Source organism: Pristis pectinata, chromosome 3 (genome assembly GCF_009764475.1).
Source record: "Pristis pectinata isolate sPriPec2 chromosome 3, sPriPec2.1.pri, whole genome shotgun sequence".
In the NCBI taxonomy this organism is placed as follows: domain Eukaryota; kingdom Metazoa; phylum Chordata; class Chondrichthyes; order Rhinopristiformes; family Pristidae; genus Pristis; species Pristis pectinata.
In genome coordinates, this window is record NC_067407.1 from 8,849,108 (window position 1) to 8,875,656 (window position 26,549).

The 26,549-nt window shown below is 43.8% G+C and overlaps 1 protein-coding gene across 1 annotated transcript; it reads right to left on the reverse strand.

Moving 5' to 3' along the window:
* Positions 1–908: 908 nt before the first annotated feature.
* On the reverse strand, positions 909–25,561 carry LOC127568913 (nucleoplasmin-like). The gene is made up of 3 exons (XM_052013168.1): positions 25,379–25,561; positions 15,392–15,436; positions 909–1,001 (listed from the first exon to the last, which is right to left on the reverse strand). Exons 1-3 carry the CDS (start codon positions 25,559–25,561, stop codon positions 909–911), a joined length of 321 nt encoding a protein of 106 aa, XP_051869128.1.
* Between the last annotated feature and the right edge of the window lie 988 nt (positions 25,562–26,549).

A 26,549-nucleotide genomic window follows, 5' to 3' on the forward strand; every position in this document is an offset into this window, starting at 1 on the left:
GAACTGCCAGTAAAACAGCAGGAGGAAGGGGTTTTCATTGCATGTTCCTAGAACATAGAACAATACAGCACAGGAATAGGCTCTTCAGCCCACCGTGTCTGCACCAACCACGTTATCAGTCTAATGAATCCCATCTGCCTGCACATGGTCCGTATCCCTCTATTTCCTGCCTGTTCATGTGGAAGGAGAAAGGAAGGGAAGGAAAGAAAGCCATTTGGCATGCTGGCCTTCAGTCAGGGCACTGAGGTTAGGAGGTGGGAGGTGACGTTGCAGTTGTACGAGACATTGGTGAAGCCACATTCGGAATATTGTGTTCACTTTTGGTAACCCTGTTATGGGAAAGAGGTCAGAAAAGGTTTACGAGGATGTTGCTGGGACTCGAGGGACTGAGTTATAGGAAGAGGTTGAGCAGGTTAGGACTTTATTCATTGGAGCATAGGACACTGAGGGGTGATCTTATAGAGGTGTGTAAAGTCATGAGGGGCATAGACAGGGTGAATGCATTGTCTTTTTCCCAGGGTTGGGGAATCAGGAACTAGAGGGCATCGGTTTAAGGTGAGGGGGGACAGATTTAATAGGAACCTGAGGGCCAATTTTTTCACCCAGAGGGTGGTCAGTACATGGAATTAGCTGCCAGAGGAAGTGGTTGAGGCAGGTACATTAACAACATTTAAAAGGCACTTGGACAGATATATGGATAGGAAAGGTTCAGAGGGATATGGGCCAAATGCGGGCAAATGTGACTAGCTTAGATGGGAATCTTGGTCAGCAGAGACCAGTTGGGCCGAAGGGCCTGTTTCCGTGCTGTGTAAGACCATAAGATATAGGACCAGAAATAGGCCATTTGGCCCATCGAATCTGCTCCACAAAGAATGACTCTATAGCTCTAAGGAAGAAGCTTACTCAAATTACCAGCAGGCAAAACCAAGACATAAAGAGTCTGCCTGAAGATCCCGGTTGAAGAAGTAGCAAAGGATGGACTTCTCATTGTCCAGAATTCTCTGCAACAGGAGCAAGAATTAAGTAGAGGAGATAACAGCACAGCAGCAGCCCAAACTGTCAGCTGTGGCTCTGTTGAATGCATTCTTACCTCTTGTGCATCTTGGATAACCACAAAGTCTCCCAGATTGAGTCCTGCATGATACGGTGTCCTTCAGAGAAGCTGTCACACCAACACACTGTATACCCACTCAGGCAGATGTAAAAGATCCTATTTCTTCAGAATATTAGACCAAGGGATTAGGTTGTTATGATGAAATAACTTTGAGTGGCATGCAGACGATGGAATGGATTACGTGGGCCAAATGGCCTGATTCTGCATTGTAAACTAAGTTAGCATGATGCTATTACAGCAGCAGCGACCCGGGTTCAATTCCGGCCGCTGTCTGTAAGGAGTTTGTACATTCTCCCCGTGTCTGCATGGGTTTCCTCCGGTGCTCTGGTTTCCAAAGACATACAGGTTAGGAAGTTGTGGGCATGCTATGTTGGCACAGGAAGCGTGGCGACACTTGAGGGCTGCCCCCAGAACACTCTACGCAAAAGATGCACTTCACTGTGTGTTTCGATGTTCATGTGACTAATAAAGAAATCTATCTATCTATCTGTAACCTGCACTGTACTGCTGCCACAAAATAACAAATTTCACAACATATAAGTCAGTGATAATAAACCTGATTCTGATTCTGATTCTGATTTTGATATTTATTCCTTAACTAGCATTACTAGACCAGATTACCTGGTTGCTATCACACTGTTCTTACTGTAGGTTGCTGCATGTAATTTAGGTACCATCTCATCTGCACTTCAAGCAGTAAGCACACTTCAAAAGGTCTTGGCTGGCTGCAAAACATCTTTGCTTGTAAAAGGTGCCATAGAAATGCAGGTTCTTCTCAACAGCTGAAGACTAGAAAAGCAAAGCTACAGTTGACTTAAGAGCACATGTGGAAAAAGATAAAATCTCATTGATTAATTGAATGTCAGGCAAATTGATTCAAGATGATTACAGACCATATGTTTTCAGTAACAGAGGGATGTGTGGAATTGAACACAGGTTGCTGGTTAGGGTGACGCTATTACAGCACCAGTGACCCGGGTTCAATTCCGGCCTCTGTCTGTAAGGAGTTTGTACGTTCTCCCCGTGTCTGCGTGGGTTTCCTCCTGGAGCTCTGGTTTCCTTCCACATTCCAAAGACGTACGGGTTAGGAAGTTGTGGGCGTGCTATATTGCACCAGAAGTGTGGCGACACTTGCGGGCTGCCCCCAGAACATTCCACCCAAAAGATGTATTTCACTACATGTTTTAATGTACATGTGACTAAAGATATCTTATCTTATATCTCTGCACATTGATCAAGAACAACTTCTCCCCTGACGAGCTGCTGCTGTTGTATTGGCTGTGAGTAGAGTTCACACAGCTGTCAGTCACTGGATTTTGCGGACAAACTCTTTGTGACATCTAGCCTCATTGCTTGACCATTTTGAGACCACACAAGAGTGGACTTGACTGCTGATAGCAGTTGCAAAAGGACATTTAATATAAAACGAGAATGAAGGAAGTAGGATCTAGCACTGGAGGACAGGCAATTAACGGGAGGGGGGGAAAGTTTAAAGGAGACGGGCAGGGCAAGTTATTTACACAGAGAGTGGTGGGTGCCTGGAACTGGCTGCCAGCGGTGGTGGTGGAAGCAGTTACAATAGAGGCGATTAAGAGGCCTTTAGGCGGACGCTTGACTATACAGGGAGTGGAGGGATGTGGGTCATGTGCAGGCATTAGAGACTCAGCATCGTAATCAACATGGTTGTGGGCCGAAGGGCCTGCTCCTGTGCTGTACAGTTCAGGTCCCTCAGCAGCCTGAAGGAATCTGTAACCTTTCACTGTCACTCAACAAGTGACCGGTTGCTCAGTTCTCCCAGTCACCGCCTGTCCCCTGGTTGCTCTGGCCCCACCCTGCCCAATCCCTGGACGCACTGGAAGGCAGAAGACCAACATGTGTAGTCGTCTCTGCTGCTGAGCTGTCCCAGGATGGCTGCATCTCTCCAAGCTCATCAGTAAGTTCCAGATCCCAATACCGAGTGTTCCTCAGTCCGAGGCAGGGAGCTTTCCCAGCTCCCAGTTCCTGTCAGTAGTCGGGGTCCAAGTGATTCTGACACTTAATCTGCTCCCAGCACATTCCACTAGACTAGAAGTCCAGTGAACTTGACCTCGCTGTAATCATCTTCATCTCAGTTTATGCCAATCACCACTAATTGCCTTTTGAATTCTCCCATTCTGCAAACTATTTACCAAAATGTAGAAACCTTAGATTATAACAGTGTGTTTTAAAAGCTATTACATTCCTGAAAATGAATGTCACATGATTACTCTGGTTTACAGAGAGAGAGATTGTTGGCAAGATCCAAATTGACAGAGTCAAGAATAATGCACTGTATTCAGGGAGACACACATCTGTTTCAGGTTAGTATTACATCAAATAATAGGTTCCAAGACAGGAACATCTCTCAGTTTTGTCACAAGATGAGGGCATCGATGGCAAGGACAGCATTTATTGCCCATCCTAATTGCCCTTGAAAAGGTGGCAATGCCACCTCCTTGAACCACTGCGGTCCAGATGTTGCACATACTCCCACTGTGCTGTTGAGGAGGGAGTCCCAGGAATTAGACCCAGCAGCGGTGATATGTATTGCGTGCGATTCTGGTTGCCCCATTCCAGGAAGGATATGGAGGCTTTGGAAAAGGTACAGAAGAGATTTACCAGTATGATTGCCTGGCTTAGAGGATATGAGCTGTAAGGAGAGGTTGGACAAAATCAGGTTATTTTCTCTGGAGCATCGGCATCTGAGGGGAGACTTGTCAGTGTTTATAAAGTTATGAGAGGCATAGAAAGGGGAGACAGTCAGAATCTTTCTCCCGGGGTAGAACTGTCAAACACCAGAGGACATGCTTTTGAGGTGAGAGGGGGAAAGTTTAAGGGAGATGTGCAGGACAAGTTTATTTTTACAGAGAGCGTTAGGTGCCTGGAATGGGCTGCCAAGGGTGGTGGTGGAAGCAGATACGATAGTGGTGTTTAAGGGGCTTTTAGATAAACACATGAATATGCAGGGAATGGAGGGATATGGATCACGTGCAGGCAGAAGAGATTTAACTTAATTTGGCATCGTGTTCAGCACAGACATTGTGGGCTGAAGGGCCTGTTCCTGTGCTGTACTGTTCTATGTTCTAAGCCAGGATGGTGTAAGACTTGAAGATAAGATAAGATCACTTTATTTGTCACATGCACATCGAAACACACAGTGAAATGCATCTTTTGTGTAGAGTGTACTGGGAGCAGCCCGCAAGTGTTGCCACGCTTCCGGCGCCAACATAGCATGCCCACAACTTCCTAACCCGTACGTCTTTGGAATGTGGAAGGAAACCCACGCAGACACGGGGAGAACGTACAAACTCCTTGCAGACAGAGGCCGGAATTTAACCCAGGTCGCTGGCGCTGTAACAGCATCACACTGACCACTACACTACCGTGCCTGCAAGATGGAACCTGAAGATGGTGGTGTTCCCTTGTACCTGATGCTGTTGACCTTCTTGCTGGTAGAGATTGTGGGTTTGGTAGCAGCTGTGGGAGCAGATGGTGAGTAACTGCATTGCACTTTGTAGATGGTACATGCTGCAGTCACTGTGTGCTGAGAGCAAAGGGAATGACTATTTTAGGTGTTGGGGGGGAAGCTAGTTAAATGGGATCCTTTGCCCTAGATGATGTTAAACTTCTTGTGATATTGTTGAAACTCCACTGATCCAGGAAGATGGAGAATATGCCATCACACTCCTTCTTATCCCTTATTATTGGTGGAAAAACTTTGGGATGTCACTTCCCACAGCATACCCAGTCTCTGTTCTGTTCTCATAGCCAGGGTAGATATGTAGCTGGTTCAGCTGAGTTCCTGGTCAATGGTAACCTTGACGATATTAGTGGGAGACTCAGCAATGGTAATATCATTGAATGTCATGGGTAGGTATTGGCTTCTCTCTTGTTGGAGCTGGTCATTACCTGGCATTTGCACTTTGTGAATGTTAATCAACATTCTGAAATGTTATCTTTGTTCCTTTCTATGTAGACGCTATCTGGCCTGCTGAGTATAACTGATCTCATATCAGACTTAAAGCGGCCTTAAAATTTTGCTTTCATAATACCACTTGGCAATCTGGTTCAGATAATCTTAAATATAAAATGTAAGAACAGAAGAAATAGAAGCATGAGTTGGCCATTCAGCCCCTCAGGTTTGCCGTGCCATGGCGGATCTGCCGCCTCAGTGTTACTTTATTATCACTGAGCATTGTGTTCAGTTCTGGTCGCCTCATTCTAGGAAGGTTGTGGAAGCTTTAAAGAGGGTGCAGAGGAGATTTACCAGGATGTTGCCTGGATTGGAGAGCATGTCTTATGAGGATAGGTTGAGTGAGCTAGGGCTTTTCTCTTTGGAGAGAAGGAGGATGAGAGGTGACTTAATAGAGGTGTACAAGATGATAAGAGGCATAGATCGAGTGGACAGTCAGAGACTTTTTCCCAGGGTGACAATGGCTAACACGAGGGGACATAATTTTAGGGTGATTGGAGGAAGGTATAAGGGGGATGGCAGGGGTAAGTTTTTTTACACAGAGAGTGGTGGGTGCATGGAACACACTGCTGGCAGAGGTTGTGGGGGCAGATACATTAGGGGCACTTAAGAGATTCCTAGATAGACACATGAATGATAGAGAAATGGAGGGCTATGAGGGAGGGAAGGGTTAGATAGATATTAGAGCAGGATAAAATGTTGGCACAACGTCGTGGGCCAAAGGGCCTGTATTGTGCTGTAATGTTCTATGTTCTATGTTAAATGAAATGAAAGTTGTCGCACTGTACTGCTGCCGCAAAACAACAAATTTCATGTCATTTAAGTCAGTGAGAATAATTCTGATTCTAATTCTTTCCTGGCTATTATTTCCCCTGATTCTCCTAATACCCACAAATCAATCTCTTTCTTGAATAAAGATAAGATCTTTATTAGTCACACATACATCAAAACACACAGTGAAATACATCTTTTGCGTAGAGTCTTCTGGGGGGCAGCCTGCAAATGTCACCACGCTTCTGGCGTCAACATAGCATGCCCACAACTTCCTAACCTGTACGTCTTTGGAATGTGGGAGGAAACCAGAGCACCCGGAGGAAACCCACGCAGACGCGGGGAGAACATACAAACTCCTTACAGACAGCAGCCGGAATTGAACCCGGGTCTCTGGCACTGTAAGGCGTTACGCTAACCGCTACACTGCTCACTCAGTGACCAAGCTTCCACATCCATCTTGTGTAGACAACTCCAGAGATTCACCAGTCTCAGGGTGAAGAAATTCTCTCTCATCTCTGCCTGAGTGACCAACCTCTGACTTTAAGACTGTGACCCCTAGTTCTAAATTACCCCAGCTACGGGAAGCATCATCCTTGTGTCTACCCTGTCAAGCCCCTTAAGAAGGAGACACAAGAGACTGCAGATGATGGAATCTGGAGCAATACACAAACCATCTGGAGAAACTCAGCAGGTCAAGTGGCATCTGTGAGGGGAAAGGAATTGTCGACATTTCGGGTCGAGACCCTGCAACTGGCCAGCCCCTTAAGAATTTTGTTTGTTTCAAGGAAATCACCTCTTATTTTTCTAAATTCTAGAGAGTGTAGCCCGAATGAAAATAAAGAAAAAAGACTGCAGATGCTGGAAATCTAAAATAAAAACAGAAAACGCTGGAAATACTCAGCAGGTCAGGCTGCATCTGTAGGACGAGAAACAGAGGCAATGTAGGAGGCCCTTCATCAGAGTTTAAAAGGAGTCAGAAGAGGCTTGTTAATGTGGGTAGGGAGGGGATATCTCTGATTGGGTGAAAGGAGGGTAACTATGGGAATAAGCTGTAAACAAAGTTACCTGGTAAACGAGTGAATGGGAACAGTTAGAGAGTGAGAACATAGACCAAAGAATGTGCGAGCTGTGAAATGCAGAGTGGGAGGACGCGTCCAGCAGGGGAGTCGAAAACTAGGTGTCATAGGTTCAAGGTGAGAGGGAGGAGGTTTAAAGGGGATCTGAGGGGTAAAGTTTGCACACAATGTATCTGGAATGAGCTGCCAGAGGAGGTGGCGGAGGCAGGAACAGTAACAATATTTAAGGGGCATCTGGACTGGCATAAGGCACAGAGGGATAAGGAATTAATGCAGGCAAGTGGGAGCAGTATGACCAGTATACAGGCGACACACGCATTACGGCCGTTCAGGTTACAGAATCTGCCCTTACCAAGTACACAAGTCACTACCCAAAAATTTGAGATACAGAATAAAATTCACTCTCACGGAATTTATGTGGGGGAAACAAAGTAAATAAATCAACACAAAACTCCTTTCTAACTGGCACGGCTTTCTGTTATGGAAAATCACGATATGGCCCACTTTCTAGGAATGTGCCTAACATGAGGGATTGCTTATAGATAGATTCCTGAATAGCAGGCACGGCACAGTAGTATTGCAGGTTAGCATGACACTAAAACAGCGCCAGTGACCCGGGTTCAATTCCAGCTGCTGTCTGTAAGGAGTTTGTACGTTCTCTTCGTGTGTCTGCGTGGGTTTCCTCCGGGTGCTCCAGTTTCCTCCCACATTCCAAAGACGTACGGGTTAGGAAGTTGTGGGCATGCTATATTGGCGCCGGAAGCGTGGCGATACTTGTGGGCTGCCCCCAGAACACTCTACACAAAAGGTGCATTTCACTGTGTGTTTCAATGTCCATGTGACTAATAAAGAAATCTTATCTTATCTTGTACCCAGTGACTAAGCCTTTACAGCAGACTCTGGCTGTCTATCCTAACTATGCCTCTCATGAAAATCTTATTGCAGCAGCATCACAGGCACATAGCATCAGATAAGCAGCATTCACAAGATCAACATAAATTAGATATAAATTAAACACAATTTTTACAAGGAAGAACACAAAGAGAACAAAAAAAAACAAAATCCATTTTAGTGCAAAGTGGTCATAGTGTTGCTAAACTGTAGTGATTAGGTTTTGCCGGTTGGTTCAAGAACTGAATGATTGAAGGGAAGTAGCTGTTCCTGAACCTGGTGGTGTGGGACTTCAGGCTTCTGTACCTCCTGCTCGATGGTAGCAGCGAGAAGATGGCCTGGCCTTTTGATGGACATTTTGCATTTTAGCTTCTGATTTGCAGCTTTTGCAAGAGGTCTAACTGCTCCTCTCTGTGGCTCAATGTGACTATCACCTCTGAGTCAAAACGCTGTAAATCCTATTGAACACAAAACCTAGGCTGCTGTTCCCAGCGCAGTATGGAGGGAGTGCTGTACTGGGAGAGGGGCCACGTTTCGGATTAGGCATTAAATGGAGCACTCTGCTCTCTTTCAACCAGCCCCTGCTACTCCCAAATCACTTGCACTCTCAGGTGGATATAAATGATCCAATGTCACCATCTTGAAGAAGTGAGGGTGAAGAAAATTCCTCAATCCACAACTGATAAACAGATCATCAGATCACTTGTCACAATGATGTTTGTGGGAGCTTGCCTTGCACAAATTGGATACCACATTCCCTGCTTTAGAAACAATGAATATGCTCTGAGAGCATTTCATTGGCTGCAAGTACTTGGAGTCATCCTGTGGTTGTAAAAGACACGATAAACACAAGTGTTTTTAATCAGGAGCACATCCTTCCACAGGAATCACTAATTCTGTTTACATAAAGTTGCCATAAGTGGGGCTGTAGTTAGAATAAGATGTTGTATAAAGGATCTGGATATCACATGGGCAATTTAGGCTGCAAGAGGCTGCAGAGGGTTGTAAGCTCAGCCAGCTCCATCACAGACACAACCCTCCCCACCACTGAGGACATCTCCAAGAGGCGGTGCCTCAAGAAGGTAGCATCTATCATTAAGGACCCTCACTATCCGGGACATGCCCTCTTCTCGTTACTACCATCAGAGAGGAGGTTAAGGAGCCTGAAGACCCAAACTCAGTGGTTCAGGAACAGCTTCTACCCCTCCGTCATCAAATTTCTGAAAGATGAAAAACACGATGATGCTGGAAGAACTCAGCAGGCCAGGCAGCATCCGTGGAGAAAAGCAGGCGGTCAACGTTTCGGGTCGGGACCCTTCTTCAGGACTGAAGATTGGAAAAGGGGAAGCCCGATATATAGGAAAGAAAAACAGAGCAGTGATAGGTGGACAAAAGAGGGGAGGCAGAGTGAGCACAAGGTGGTGACAAGTAAGAGATAGTGATAGGCAGATGTGGGGGAGGGTCAAAGGTAAGGAGAGGAAAGGAAAAGAAAGGTAGAAAAAAAGATGTCAGGAAAGGGAAGAAGAGAAGGAACATGGTGGGGGTGGGGGGGGTGGTGGGGGGGGGTGGGGGGAAGGGGGTGGGGGGAAGCGGGTGGGGAAGGGGGTGGGGAAGGGGGTGGGGGGAAGGGGGGTGGTGGGGGTGGGGGGAAGGGGGTGGGGAAGGGGGTGGGGGGAAGCGGGTGGGGAAGGGGGTGGGGGTAAGGGTGGGGTGGTGGGGGTGGGGGGAAGGGGGTGGGGAAGGGGGTGGGGATTACCTACAGTGGGAGAATCCAACGTTCATGCCGTTAGGCTGCAAGGTTCCAAGATGGAAAATGAGGTGCTGTTCCTCCAATTTGTGCTTGAACTTCTCCTGTCAGTGGAGGAGGCCTTAGGATTTCTGAACGATCCATGAAACCATGAACACTACCTCATTCTGCCTTTTTTTTTGCACTATTTATTTATTTTTGTAATTTATAGATTTTTATGTCCTTGCACTGTACTGCTGCTGCAAAACACCAGATTTCACGTCATCTGTCAGTGATAATAAATCTGATTCTGGTTCTGAGTCTGCCCTTTGCACCAAAGGGCATGGTGAAACATGATATTGTGAGGGAGCACATCAGCTGTGATTCACGTCATTTTAATTTAGCAATCTGCATTTTTATAAACCCAGTTTTTATTACTTGCCTGATGAAATAAAACACCAGCATGTGAGTCAAAAAATACCAAAGCTGGTCCATGTTTCCTTCCTCCTGCATAGTGATCACCGGTAATAGCTTCAGTCCTCTAGATCTTCCACAAGCCTGTTCGCTGTAAGTGAAAACCTCCTCACAAATGCAGCAGTCAACAGTGAATCACCTCACACGGTATCTGAAAATCAAACAGCTACAGATGCTGAGAAACTGAACTTAAAGCAGAAAGTGCTGCAAGTATTCAGCAGGTCGGACAGCATGGGTGGAGAGAGAATCGGAGAAACCGAGCCAACATTTCACTTCAATGAATCTGAAATAAAAACAGTATTACTCTTCTGAAGGGTTCATGACCTGAAATGTTAAGTCTGTTCCTCAGTTTCACTCTCCACCAGTACTGGCTGGTCACATGAGTATTTCCAGCACTTTGTGTTTTTACTCCTTTACACACATTTGTTCAATAAATGAGACATGGCCCTCACAAATATGACAGCTTCGTATGCATGTCTTTGAAATTGCTGAGTGTGTGAGACGTCCCTCGCAAATACGGCAGCCAGCCATTAATCACACTTGAAAAATTTACTTAATGTGTGGGATATACCCCTCACAAACAGAGCAGCCAGGCGCCTACCCTCTGATGTAAACCAGTTTAGTACATGAGATAAAAATATAGAATACCACTCAGGAGATCAAGCAGGAATGAAGTTCAGCTGGGGAATAGCACCTCATCTTTCAAAGCTTTAAATAAGGTGACTTCTTCCCCTCTTGGCTTCTTCCCCTCCACCATCAGATTTCTGAACGATCCAGGAACCCATGAACACTACCTCATTATTCCTTTTTTGCACTATTTAGTTATTTACAGGAAGAAAGCGGGACAAGGTCCTACAAGCTGAATTTAGGGAGTTAGGAGATGGATTAAAAAGTAGGACCTCAAAGGTAATAATCTCAGGTTACTACCTGTGTCACGTGCCAGTCAGAGTAGGAATAGCAGCACAGTTAGGATGAATATGTGGCTTCAGCAGTGGTGCAGGAGGGAGGGTTTCAGATTCCTGGGGTATTGGAACCTGTTCTGGGGGAGGTGGGACCAGTACAAACCAGACAGTCTACAACTGGGCAGGACTGGGATCAATGTCCTCGGGGGATTGTTTGCTGATGCTGTTGGGGCAGGTTTAAACTAATTTGGGAGGGGGATGGGAATCCATGCAGAAAGACAGAGGGAAGCAGAGACCAGAGCAAAAGTTAGAAAAGAGACAAGTAAGAGTAGAGTACAGAAAAGTCAAACACAAAGGACATAAAGGTTAGATTCCAAAAGGACAATGAGTGTAAGGGCACTTTATCTAAATGCCCGTAGTATTCGAAACAAGGTCAGTGAACTTGAAGCACAAATCAGTACAAAAGGGTATGATTTTGTGGCCATTACAGAAACATGGTTGCAGGGTGGAGATGGTTGGGAATTCAATATCCAAGGGTATCAGGTAATACAGAAGGATAGGTAGGAAGGTAAGGGAAGTGGGGCAGCGCTCTTAATTAAGAATGAGATCAGGGCAAAAGTGAGAGACAATATAAGATCTAAGGAGCAGAATGTTGAGTCCATCTGGGTCAAGATTAGGAATAGTAAGGGGAAAGCTCACTGGTGGGAGTTGGCTATAGGCCACTGAATAATAACATTACGGTGGCACAGGCAATAAACCGAGAAATATTTGATGCATGTAAAAATGGAAGGGCGGTTATCCTGGGGGACTTTAACTTCCACATAGATTGGGCAAATCAAGTTGGTCGGGGCAGTCTTGAGAAGGACTTCATAGAATGTATCCGTGATAGCTTTCTTGAACAGCATGTTAGTGGACCTACAAGGGAAGATGCTATCTTAGATCTGCTCCTGTGCAATGAGACAGGTAAAATGAACAATCTTGTAGTTAGGGATCCTCTTGGAAAGAGTGACATAGTATGACTGAATTTCTCATACAAATGGAGGTGCAATAGTTCGATCTAAAACCAGTGTATTATGCCTACACAAGGGAGACTACAACAGGATGAAGGAGGAGTTGGCTAGCGTAGACTGGAAACACAGGCTATAGGGTGGGACTGTTGAGGAACAGTGAACTTTCAAAGAGATTTTTCACAGTGCTCAACAAAAATATATTCCAGTTAAAAGTAAGGACAGTAAGGGTGGGGAGAACCAGCCTTAGATAACTAAGGAAACAAAAGAAGGCATCAAGCTAAAAGCTCATGCACACAAATTCGCCAAGAGTAGTGGGAAACTGTAAGATTGGGAAAACTTCAAAAAGCAACAAAGAACCACTAAGCAAACAATAAGGAAAGGGAAGATGGATTATGAAAGTAAACTAGCACAAAATATAAAAGCACGTAGTAAAAGTTTTTATAATTATATAAAGCAGAAAAGGGTGACTGAAGTGAATGTAGGTCCCTTGGAAGATGAGAAGGGGCAATTAATATTGGGTGATGTGGAAATGGCCGAGGCCTTGAATGACTATTTTGTATCGGTCTTCACGGTGGAGGACACGTCTAATGTGCCAAAGAGAGACGTTATGGATGCGATGAGAGGTGATGACATCGATACAATCGCTGTCACTAAAGAGGTAGTGATGAGCAAACTAGTGGGCCTAAAGGTAGACAAGTCCCCTGGTCCTGATGGGATGCATCCCAGGGTACTGAAAGAAATGGCGGAAGTTATAGTAGAAGCACTTGTGATAATTTACCAAAATTCTCTCGACTCTGGGCAGGTCCCGCGTATTGGAAGACAGCGAATGTCATGCCTCTGTTTAAAAAAGGATGTAGGTAACTATAGGCCAGTTAGCTTAACATCTGTAGTCAGGAAAATGCTTAAAGCTATCATCAAGGAAGTAATAGCGAGACACCTGCATAGAAGTGGTTCCATCAGGCAGATGCAGCATGGATTCAGGAAGGGCAGGTCCTGTTGTTACAGACTCGGTGAAAGTCCCTTTAAGATAGAGTGTGTGTGTGTGTGTGTGTGTGTGTGTGTGTGTGTGTGTGTGTGTGTGTGTGTGTGTGTGTGTGTGTGTGTGTGTGTGTGGCGTGCTTATGTCAACAGAAGATAAAGGACGTAATGACGTTGTTGAAGAGGTCAGAAGAAAGGGAGAGAGAGAGAGAAAAGGGAGAGAGACACTAGCCTGCTGGTTTCTCTATCGATGGATGAGAAACAATAACTGTGTCTGCCACTGAAATCCATGTATGGAAATTGGAAGTAATCCGGTGGAGTTCACTTTGTTGCTGACCTGTAGAAGGAAACAGGTATATTTGTGTGGACGACCACGATTCGGATGCTTTTCGGGGTGAGGAAGTCACTACAGAGTAAACACTGAGGTGTTGTCTGGGTTCCATCGTGGAACATTTGGACTTCGTAATTACTCTCTCTATGTTTCTCTACGTCTACGTCTTATCTTCAGACAACGGTGGTTGTTGAAGAAGCCTTTGCTCATGTTTCACCTTATGGCTTGCGGAACTGAACTTTAAGAACCATTCCTGAACTTGGAGTTTGGGACTTTGCCACACACACGAAGAGTTTAGTTTTTGGGGTTAATGTTCAAGATTTAACATTTTTGAATTCCAGCATACTAACATTTTTACTTTTATTTTACGTTTTATCATAAGTAGTGATTAATAAAATAGTTTTTAACACTGAATCATGACTCAGTGTGTTTCTTTTGTTGCTGGTTCGTGACAAAATTGGGGGGCTCGTCCGGGATCCAACCCAAAGATTAATGAGTGTCGTCTGGGATCGTTCCCCAGATTGACGAGATTCGTTCGAGATTCAATCCAAAGATTGTTGAGGGAGGTCTGATAAATTCTATTTAATTGGCTTGTGTGTGTGGAAACCAGCAGCAATGGATATTAAGGCATTTTTGGAGTCACCAACCCTAAAGGGATTGGAGGTGGCGAAAAAGGATGATTTGGTAAAGATTGCTACAAGGCTAAACCTTACAGCAGTAAAGCAGTCTATGAGAAAAGCAGTTATTCATAGAATGCTAGTTGACCATTATTTGGAGAAGGAAGTGTTTGAGCTGAGTGAGGTAGTTGAGTTTCCTGAGATTAAACCAATGATTTCTGATGTGACTTCTCAACCAGTGGAGTTGGAGGATCTGGAGGAGGAAGAATTAGAACAGTTAGAAGAGTTTTCTGGGAGTGAGTCAGAGATTCCTGTTAGCCAGGTGCAGATAGCAAAGATGGAGTTAGAACAAACACGAATGAAGTTCGAGTTGGGACAAAAAAAGATAGAGGCCGAACAAAAGAAACTAGAGGCTGAACGAGAGCTAACTCAGATGAAGTTAGAGGCTGAATGGGAACGGGAACTAATTCGGTTAAAGTTTGAGGCAGAGGAGAAGGAGAAACAGAGGCAGCATGAGTTAAAAATGAAGCGAAAGGGTTTGGAATCTGATTCTGATGATGGCTTTTTAGCCAGCAGGGAGGTTCGATTAGTCCCTCTTTTTGAGGAAGATCAGGTTGATCAGTATTTCCAACATTTTGAAAAGGTTGCTGTGAGTTCAAACTGGCCAAAGGAAGGATGGGCTCTTATGTTACAGAGTGTAATTAAAGGTAAAGCTCAAAAAGTTTATTCTGCTTTGTCTGTTGAGGATGCAGCTGATTATACCAAGGTAAAACAAGCTGTGTTAAAGGCCTGTGAATTGGTACCTGAAGCTTATAGACAAAAATTTAGAGACTTGAGGAAATCTGCAGATCAAACTTATATGAAATTTGCCGATGGAAAAAGAAGATGTTTTGAACGATGGTACATGGCTAAAAATGTAGATGGGGATTTTGATAAATTGAAAGAATTGATATTAGTGGAAGACTTTAAAAGATGTGTTCCGGCTGAATTAACAACATAATTAAATGAAAGGGAGGTGGAAACTTTACAAGAAACTGCTAGGTTGGCAGATGATTATGTTTTAACCCATAAATTCAAATGGGGACAACCTAAAACCTTTCAATCCAGGTAAACCGGAGATTAAATTAGGAGGTAATCAAAAAGGGAAGGATGAAAAGAAGCCAGGGCTGGAGAAACCTGTTGAGCATACTTGTTATTACTGTAAGAAACCTGGCCATGTGATAGCTAATTGTGCCTTTTTGAAAAAAAGGAAGGAAGCTGTGCCCAATGCTTGCTTTCAGGCAATTAAAAATCAAAAAGGTTTAGGAGATGCTGTTAAAGATCAATCCTTGCAAGAGGTAAAAGCTGACAAATTGGAGGAGGTGAGAAAGGAATTCCGTTCTTATGTATCAGAGGGTTTTGTTTCACTGAACGATGAGTCACCCCAGGTGCCAGTGAAAATTCTTAGAGATACTGGGGCTTGTCAATCTCTCTTGCTGGACAGTGTTTTAAATTTTGGTGAAGAAACTGACACTGGTGAGGTAAATCTAGTGCGAGGCGTTACAGGTGACACCATGTCTGTCCCTTTACACAAGGTGATTTTAAAGTCAAAGTTAGTAGAAGGACCTGTTGAGATAGGGATAAGACCTAGGTTACCAGTGGAAGGAGTTTCTTTGTTATTGGGGAATGACCTTGCAGATGGAGAAATTGTCCCTGTGGTACGGTTAACGACCAAACCAAGGATTGATGAGTCTGAGAATGATCCAGACGTTTACCCATCATGTGCGGTGACTCGAGCTAGAGCTAAAGAATTGGCCAAGGCCGACAGTCCTGTGCAGCCTGATGTAGTTCCCTGTGACAGTCCTAAACAGGAAGAAAATTATGATGCCTTGTCTGAGACTTTTCTGTCTTCACTGGAGGATCAAAATCCTTGTAGTGAGCCTGAATTTAAAGATTTGTCTTTGTCGAGGAAGGATTTTATGGTGGAACAGACAAAGGACCCTGAGATGACAGAATTGAAAGAAAAAGCACTCTCATATGAGGAGATTGAAAAAGTGCCAATTGGATATTATGTCAAAAATGGAGTGTTAATGAGGAAATGGAGACCTCCTCATGTCCCTGTTAATGAGGAATGGGAAGTTATTCATCAGGTTGTTGTTCCAAAAGTTTATAGGAATGAGATTTTAAACCTGGCCCATAGTATGCCTTTGGGTGGTCACTTTGGTGTGAATAAAACTGTAGGGAAGATCTTGAAACAATTCTATTGGCCTGGTTTGAGAAAGGATGTGGTGATGTTTTGTCGAACCTGTCACACATGTCAGATGGTAGGTAAACCAAATCAAAAACCCCCTGTAGCTCCGTTGAAGCCAATTCCTGCTTTTGGTGAACCCTTTTCGAAGGTGATTGTGGACTGTGTTGGCCCATTACCAAAGTCTAAGACTGGAAATCAGTATTTGTTAACCATCATGTGTGCCACTTCTAGATTTCCAGAGGCAATACCCCTTAGAAATATTAAGGCTAAGACGGTGTCAAAGGCTCTTTTAAAATTTTTTACTTTGTTTGGTTTGCCAAAAGAAATCCAATCTGATCAAGGCAGTAATTTTATGTCTAATTTTTTTCAGCAACTAGTCTATGAGCTGGGAGCAAAGCAGATTGTATCATCTGCATATCACCCAGAATCTCAGGAAGCTCTGGAGAGATTTAATTCTACTCTCAAAAATATGCTGAAGACTTATTGCTTTGAAAACACAAAGGATTGGGACGAGGGCGTTCATTTACTTTTGTTTGCCATTAGAGAATCAATCCAGGAGTCATTAGGATTTAGTCTGTTTGAACTTGTATTTGGGCATCGGGTGTGAGGACCTTTGGAATTGTTAAGAGAGCAATGGGTTAATGAAGAAGTGCACTTGAGTCTGTTGGACTATGTCCAAAAATTTAAAACTCGGTTGGAGAGAGTCTGCCAGCTAGCGAGAGAGAATTTGAAAACCAGCCAGATAAGAATGAAGACATGTTTTGATAGACGTGCTCGGCCTAGGACATTTGCAGTGGGACAAAAGGTGTTGGTATTTTTCCCTAGCCAAAATAATCCCTTGCAATCTCATTTTTCTGGACCCTATGTTATTGAATCCCGAGTGACTGATTTAACATATATAATCAAAACACCAGATAGACGCAAGAAAACACAACTCTGTCATGTAAACGTGCTAAAGCCTTAATATGAAAGAGATTCAGTTGTGGCCATGGTGGATGATATGAAGGTTGTTTCTAGAATGCCTGATGTTGATGTTGAGGAAGGCCAATTTAGACCAAATATTATTCCATCGAAACTAAAAAACCAAAATATCCTGGAGAACCTTGAAACGAAGTTGGACCATTTACAAGTTTCGCAAAAACAACAGATGAGAGAATTAATTGTAAAATTTAAAAATCTGTTCCCAGATGTTCCAAACAGAACATCGATAATTACCCATGATGTTGATGTTGGGGATGCAAAACCTATCAAACAACACCCATATCGAATGAATGTGGAAAAAAGTAAACTTATTGATCAGGAGATAAAATACATGTTGGAAAGTGATATTATTAGACATTCTACTTCAAACTGGAGTTCGCCCTGTGTTATTGTGCCTAAACCTGATGGAAGATTTTGCACAGATTACGGGAAAGTGAATGCTGTAACGAAGTCAGATGCTTACCCTATTCCTAGGGTGGATGATTGCATAGACAGAGTGGGAAAGGCAAAATTTCTTACAAAGATTGACCTATTAAAAGGGTACTGGTGTGTTCCATTAACAGATAGAGGAAGGGAGATATCTGCTTTTGTAACCCCTTCTGGGTTGTATGAATACAATGTTTTGCCATTTGGAATGAAAAATGCTCCGGCAACATTTCAAAGAATGATTAATTCAGTGATTCATGGGTTAAAACATACAGATGCCTACATTGACGACTTAGTGACTGGGAATGATACTTGGGAGGATCACATCTCTGCGTTAGAAAGGTTGTTTGAAAGACTTTCCGAGGCTAACCTTACAGTTAACTTGGCTAAAAGTGAATTTGGCCATGCCACTGTGACATATCTTGGGTATGTTGTAGGTCAAGGCAAGCAAGTTCCTGTTCAGGCAAAAGTTCAAGCAATATCTGAGTTCCCTATTCCCACAGGTACGAGGACTGTTAGAAGATTTTTGGGAATGGTTGGATATTATCGAAAATTTTGTAAAAATTTTGCTGATATTGCTCTTCCCCTAACTAATCTTCTGAAGAAGGGAGTAAAGTTTGTTTGGACAGATTCTTGTCAAGAAGCATTTGAGAAGCTGAAAGCCATTTTATGCTACCATCCTGTGCTCAAAACACCTGACTTTGAAAAGCCATTTTCGTTAGCAGTAGATGCCAGTGATGAAGCTGCAGGAGCTGTGTTGTTGCAGAAGGGTGACCTTGATGATATTGACCATCCGGTAGCTTACTTTTCAAAGAAATTTAGTGAGCATCAAAAGAATTATTCCACCATAGAGAAGGAATTACTGTCGCTTGTTTTAGCCTTGCGACATTTCAGTGTATATGTTTGCACCACTCAGAAACCATTGACTGTGTATACAGATCATAACCCATTGGTGTTTCTGAGCCGAGTCAAAAACAAGAACAGAAGGCTGTTAAACTGGAGTTTAATTTTGCAAGAGTTTGATCTCATGATAACTCACATTAAAGGCAAAGATAATGTGATTGCTGATTGTCTTTCCCGATGTTAAATGGGAAACATGTATCTGTACTAATCTGATATTCTGTAATTGTGTAGCGGGATAATTATTAACATTACTAACTGTATGCGCAGTTAAAATTTTTCTTAGGAAAAATTCTTTTTAGGTGGGAGGTGTTACGGACTCAGTGAAAGTCCCTTTAAGATAGAGTGAGTGTGTGTGTGTGTGTGTGTGTGTGGCGTGCTTACGTCAACAGAAGATAAAGGACGTAATGACGTTGTTGAAGAGGTCAGAAGAAAGGGAGAGAGAGAGAGAAAAGGGAGAGAGACACTAGCCTGCTGGTTTCTCTATCGATGGATGAGAAACAATAACTGTGTCTGCCACTGAAATCCATGTATGGAAATTGGAAGTAATCCGGTGGAGTTCACTTTGTTGCTGACCTGTAGAAGGAAACAGGTATATTTGTGTGGACGACCACGATTCGGATGCTTTTCGGGATGAGGAAGTCACTACAGAGTAAACACTGAGGTGTTGTCTGGGTTCCATCGTGGAACATTTGGACTTCGTATTTACTCTCTCTATGTTTCTCTACGTCTACGTCTTATCTTCAGACAACGGTGGTTGTTGAAGAAGCCTTTGCTCATGTTTCACCTTATGGCTTGCGGAACTGAACCTTAAGAACCATTCCTGAACTTGGAGTTTGGGACTTTGCCACACACAGGAAGAGTTTAGTTTTTGGGGTTGATGTTCAAGGTTTAACATTTTTGAATTCTAACATACTGACATTTTTACTTTTATTTTACATATTATCATAAGTAGTGATTAATAAAATAGTTTTTAACACCGAATCATGACTCAGTGTGTTTCTTTTGTTGCTGGTTCGTGACACTGTTTCACAAACTTACTGGAGTTCTGTGAGGATATAATGAGTGCAGCAGATAGAGGGGAACAGGTGGATGTTGTATACTTGGATTCCCAGAATAATAAAAGACTTAGCCTTAGGATAAGGATGCATGGAGTTGGGGGTAATGTATTAGCATGGATAGAGGATTAGTTAACCAATAGAAGGCAGAGAGTTGGGATAAATGGGTGTTTCTTTGGTTGGCAATCAGTGGTGAGTGGGGTGCTGCAGGGGTCAGTGCTGGGCCTGCAACTGTTCACGATACACATTAACAATTTGGAAGAGGGGACCAAGTGTAGCGTATCTAAGTTTACTGATAACACTAAATTGAGTGGAAAAGTAAATTGTGAAGAGGATGCAGAGAGTCTGCAGAGAGATATAGATAGGTTAAGTGAGTGGGCAAGGATCTGGCAAATGGAGTACATTGTTAGTAAATGTGAGGTCATCCACTTTGGAAGGAAAAATAGAAGATCAGATTATTATTTAAACGGTGAAAGATTGCAGCAAGTTGTTGTGCAGAAGGACTTGGGAGTGCGTGTGCATGAATCACAAGAGGTTGGTTTGCAGGTGCAACAGGTTATCAAGAAGGCAAATGGAATGTTGGCCTTCATTGCTGGAAGGATTGAAGTTAAGAGCAGGGACATTATGCTGCAACCGTACAGGGTACTGGTGAGGCCACACCTGGAGTACTGCATGCAGTTCTGGTCTCCTTACTTGAGGAAAGATATCCTGGCTTTGGAGGTGGTGCAGAGGAGGTTCACCAGGTTGATTCTGAAGGTGAGGGTTTAGCCTATGAGGAGAGATTGAGTCGCCTGGGACTATACTCACTGGAATTCAGAAGAATGAGAAGGGATCTTATAGAACCACATAAAATTATGAAAGGGATAGATAAGATAGAGGCAGGAAGGTTGTTTCCACTGGTAGGCGAGACTAGAACTAGGGGACATAGCCTCAAGGTTCGGGGGAATAGACTTAGGACAGAGATGAGGAGAAACTGCTTTTTCCAGAGAGTAGTGAATCTGTGGAATTCTCTGCCCAGGGAAGCAGTGGAGGCTCCCTCATTAAATATATTTAAGACACAGTTAGATAGATTTTGGCATAGTAGGGGAATTAAGGGTTATGGGGAAAAGGCAAGCAGGCGGAGCTGAGTCCAAGGCCAGATCAGCCACGATCTTATTGAATGGTGGAGCAAGCTCAACGTTTTGTAATTTATAGATTTTTATGTCTTGCACTGTACTGCTACCACAAAACAACAAACTTCACGTCATATGTCAGTGATAATAAACCTGATTCTGCTTCTGATTCTGACCAAGCCTGAGTTCAATGATTTCGGATAATCATTTACAGCTTCAATAGACCCTTCTTTTGTTCCTTTGCTTGTTAATTTTGCCATCCTTCATCATCACTTGATTGGGCAAGAATTTGGCAGATGCAGTACAATGCGAGTTACCTACCTTGGAAGGAAGAATGAAAAAGAAAATTATTGGTTAAACAGAGCGAGACTACAAATTGTTTTGGTGCAAAGGGACCTCAGAATCCTGGTACATGAAACATGAGGTTACCATACAGGTATAGAAAGTGATTAGGAACATTAATGAAATGCTGGCCTTTATTGCAAGAGCTAGGGAGTATAAGAATTTACAGGTTATGGGTGAGTCTATGCCCGGAGTGTTGCATACAGTTTTGGTCTCCACATTTCAGCAATGATATACCTGTACAGCACTCAGAGGAGGTTCACCAGGTTGATTGAAAAGGTTGGCTTATGAATAAAGGTTGAACAGTTGGGACTTAGAAATGGGAGGTGATCTTATTAAAACATATAAGATTCTGAGGGGGAATAAGAGGGTCATTGCTGAAAGGATGGTTGCCCTTGCTGGTGTGGCTAGAACAAGGAGGAATAAGTTTAGCAATAAGGGGGTCACCCATTGAGATAGAGGTGAGAAGGAATTTCTTCTCTCGGTAGGTCATGAATCTTTAGAATTCTCTCCCTTCTGAGCTGTGGAGGTGGGTCATTGAATGTATTCAAGGTGGAGAATGACCTACAAAGGGAGATGGGGACAGGACAAGATGGTGGTGCTGAGGCCAAGATTGGATCAACCACAATTATATTGAATGGCAGAACATGAGAAACTGCAGAGAGTTGTGAACGCAGCCCAGTCCATCACACAAACCAGCCTCCCCTCCATTGGCTCCGACTACACTTCCCGCTGCCTCAGGAAAGCAGCCAACAGAATCAAGGATCCCTCCCACCCTGGACATTCTCTCTTCACACCTTTTCCATCGGGCAGAAGATACAAAAGCCTGAGAGCATGTACCACTGGGCTCAAGGACAGCTTCTATCCCACTGTTATTAGACTCTTGAATGGACCTCTCATATGCTAAAAGATGAACTCTTGATCTCCGAATCTACCTCACCATGGCCCCCACACTTTATTTGTCTGCCTGCACTGTACTTTCTCTGTAACTGCAACACTCTATTCAGCATTCTGTTTTCTTTTTACCATCTCGATGCCCTCTTATATGTTTTAATAAGATCACCTCACACTTCTAAGTCCCAACTGTTCAACTTCTATTGGTATTGGTAATGGTTTATTATTGTCACTTATATCGAGATACAGTGAAAAACTTGTCTTGCGTACCGATCGTACAGGTCAATTCATCACACAGTGCAGCTACATTGAGTTAGTACAGAGTGCATTGAGGTAGTACAGGTAAAAACAATAACAGTACAGAGTAAAGTGTCACAGCTACAGAGAAAGTGCAGTGCAATAAGGTGCAAGGTCACAACAAGGTAGATCGTGAAGTCAGAGTCCATCTCATCGTATAAGGGAACCATTCAATAGTCTTACCACAGTGGGGTAGAAGCTGTCCTTAAGTCTGGTGGTATGTGCCCTCAGACTCCTGTATCTTCTGCCTGATGGAAGAGGAGAGAAGAGAGAATGACCTGGGTGGGTGGGGTCTTTGATTATGCTGGCTGCTACACCAAGACAACGAGAGGTATAGACAGAGTCCATGGAGGGGAGGCTGGTTTCCGTGATGTGATGGGCTGTGTCCACAACTCTCTGCAGTTTCTTGCGGTCCTGGGCAGAGCAATTGCCATGCCAAGCCATGATACATCCAGATAGGATGCTTTCTATGGTGCATCGGTAAAAGTCCTCTGACTTGATACAAGTACGTATATCATTGCTGAAATGTACGGCACGATCTGTCTGAATGGCACGCAAACAAAAGCTTTTCACTGTATCTCGGTACACGTGACAATAATAAACCAATAATAATAACAAAGGAGTGAGCAAATCAGCCCCTCAAGTCTGCTCCACCATTCAATATGATTGTGGTTGATCCAATCTTGGCTTCAACACCACTACCTTGCCCTGTCCCTGAGGACTGGTTTGCCCACTGCTGTTCCTTTGTTCTACATTCTCTCCTGTGTTCTACATTACTGCACACTTTACCCATGTTTTGCCCAATCCTCAGCTGTGTTGGTTCTGACGATCAATACCTCCCCAATCCCACTCTTCCCACTTCCAATTCACCCTACTTCTGTAAATCAGGCACAGTAATGTAGCTATTACAGCACCAGCAACCCGTGTTCAATTCCGGCTACTGTCTGTAAGGAGTTTGTACATTCTCCCCGTGTGTCTGCGTGGGTTTCCTCCGGGTGCTCCGGTTTCCTCCCACGTTCCAACAACATACGGGTTAGGAAGTTGTGGGCATGCTATGTTGGTGCCGGAAGTGTGGCAACACTTGCGGGCTGCCCCCAGAACACTCTATGCAAAAAGATGTATTTCACTGTGTGTTTCAATGTACATGTGACCAATAAAGATACCTTAAAATCTTAAATCATTATAACCTGTATCATCACTGATATTCTCACTCCTGGGCAAAGGGAGCGAAAATATAACATTAAATGCTATTTCTCTCTCCAAGGATGATGCCTGATCTGTTGTGCATCTCCAGCATTTTCCACTGTAAGATCAGGTAGCATTTGCAGAGAGGTAAACTGACTTATTAGTTCAGGTCAACCACATTCCATCAGAACCGAACGTTGTTCGAGGTTTTAGGCAAGCAGAGAGCCAGGGAAAATGGGGGAATGGAGATGGTGGGAATGCTGAAAGGAGGCCTGCCCCTCGCAACCATGGCAACCAGACATGGTCACCAAATGCTCTAACAAACATCGAGAGATGCACTGTAGAAAATATCCTGACTGGTTGCATCACGGCCTGGTACAGCAGTTCCAAGGTACAGGAATGCAAGAGGCTACAGAGAGTAGTGCACACAGCCCAGTCCATCACGGGCACAGCCCTCCCCACCACTGACAGCATCTACAGGAGGCACTGCCTTAAGAAGGCGGCATCTATCATCAAGGACCCCCACCATCCAGGTCATGCCCTCTACTCGCTGCTACCATCAGGTGAGGTGAGGTGAGGTGAGGTGAGACATCTTTATTAGTCACATGTACATCGAAACACACAGTGAAATGCATCTTTTGCGTAGAGTGTTCTGGGGGGGAAGCCCGCAAGTGTCACCACGCTTCCGGCGCCAACATAGCATGTCCATAACCTCCTAACCTGTACGTCTTTGGAATGTGGGAGGAAACCGGAGCACCCGGAGGAAACCCATGCAGTCATGGGGAGAATGTACAAACTCTTTACAGACAGCAGCTGGAATTGAACCCGGATCGCTGGCGCTGTAATAGCGTTACGCTAACCGCTACACACGCCCGAAGTCCCACACCACCAGGTTCAGGAACAGCTACTTTCTTACAACCATCAGGTTCTTGAATGGACCTGTACAATCCTAACCCTACTTCAGCATTGGAACACTATAGACCACCTCATACACTACCATGGACTTGTTTCTAATTGTATTTCTGCACTAATGTCTGTTTTGCACGGTCTTTTTCTTCATTATCTTGCATAATTTATGTATAACTTATGCTCTGTGTGTTGTCTTTACCTACCTGCCTGTGATGCTGCTGCAAGTTTTACATTGTACCTGCACCTCACCTTACTTGTGCACATGACAATAAATTTGACTTGACTTGACTATATTCACCCCCCTATCCACTGACTACATACAGAGAGCCTCAGGGTATTTTACCTGCCCCTCACAAGCATGCTGGCTGTAGTTAGCAGCATCTGCTCAGACGAAGAGCAGGAAACACTCAATGAGAGAGAAAACCAAAAGGAATTAGTTGGGATCACCATCAGAATTTGATGGATTTCAATGCAGAGGTTTTCCAGATGATGTGCAGACAACCTGGTTATGAAACATTCATTACCCAATAGTACCAATCATTAATCAGGAGCTTTAAAAGCCTTTTGATGAACACATTCAGTTCAATAGTCAGGACCGCCTTTCCTGGACATTCCTGACCATGCAGGGATTAAAATCCCAGGCATCCCGACCTGTGGAGATGAACTGCTAATTACACCCTCAGTGCCGTAACTTCAGCAGATGTGGAGGCTGAAGCCCTGCTCACCCATGGCTTGCACTGCATTTCCGATAAAATAGCTGCTGCCTGGGTTCAATCCTGATCTCGGGAGCTGTCTGTGTGGAGTTTGCACATTCCAGCTGTGACTGTGTAGGTTTCCTCTGGGTGAACATAGAACATAGAACAGTAGAGCACAGAACAGGCCCTTCGACCCACAATGTTGTGCTGACATAGCTATTCCCTCCTGCCCATATCCCTCTATTTTCCTCTCATTCATGTGCCCATCCAAACCCCTCTTGAAAGCCCCCAATAAGTTTGTCTCCACCACTCTATCAGGCAACGCATTCCAGGCATCCACCACTCTCTGAGTAAAAAACTTACCCCTCACGTCTGTTCTGAACCTACCCCCTCTCACCTTAAATACATGCCCTCTGGTATTGGATTGCTCAATAATAGGAAAAAGATATTGCTTGTTTCTGGAACGATCTCCACAATGTTCAGTTCATCCTTAGCACCAACGCCCAAACATATCGTCTTCAAGGCCAGATGATGTTCAGCGACCTCATCATCTGTAATTTCAAACTTCTGCGTCTTCTGTTGGGCATTCAGCTCGCAACCCCATAGAACAGCAACTGGCTTGTCCGTTTTACTTCTGTTTGAAGTCATCTTCTCTGTGCTCTGGTTTCCTCCCACAACCCAAAGACATGAAAGGTGGCAGGTGAGTTAGCCACTGTAAATTGCCCCTGGTGTGTAGAGAATGGTAGAATCAGGGAGGAATTAATGGGGAGAATAAAATGGGATTACTACAAATGATTCTATGAACTATGACCACTAGAAAGAGTTGTGAGAATGGCAACTGTCACCACATTAAAGCAGTATCTTGAAGAACACCTGAAGGGATGTAACCCACAGGGCGACAGACCAAGAGATGGGAAGTGAAATTAACCTAAATTCATTTTTGGCATTCAATGACCTGAATGGCCTCCCTCTGTGCTGTAAATTTTGATGTTTCTGTCAAGTGTGTACTATACCGCACAAGTGAAGCATGATGAATGAGTGAAATGAGGTATTACATCGGCAGAAATGTTTGCAGCTTCCAGTGACCCAAAGATACATATTTTCCAAATGAATTATGATTGCGACAGGATCATTACTGACTTGTTTTGAATTAGACTGCTCAACTTCAATCTCCTCAGAATCATGCATTATTCCACATCTCTTGTTTAATGCCCTGGCATTGGCAGTGAATAATTAGCAACTGTTTCCACTGGCAGAAGGGCAGAGAGCCCAAGGATAAGGATCTAGTAAAGCAAGTAGAGAGGCAATGAGGAAAATGCTTTTTAGCATTGAATTATGGTCCAGATTCATCTCCCTATATAATGGAGATGGAAGCAGATTGTTTAAATGCACGCAGAGAGGAAAAATATTACGGGATTGTAGGAGAATGGGATTAATTGGATAATTCTACCAGAGGCCAACACAGGAAAGATGGAGGAAAGATGGACTTACAGCCTTCATCCTTCAGTGTATTATTTATAAGGCAAAATGATTATGCTGTATATAGTTACACAATTACATAATAAAGGGTGAACAAATAATTTCCTTCACTACAAGTTACCTCACTTTACCACAGTTTAAAAAAACCACTTAATTG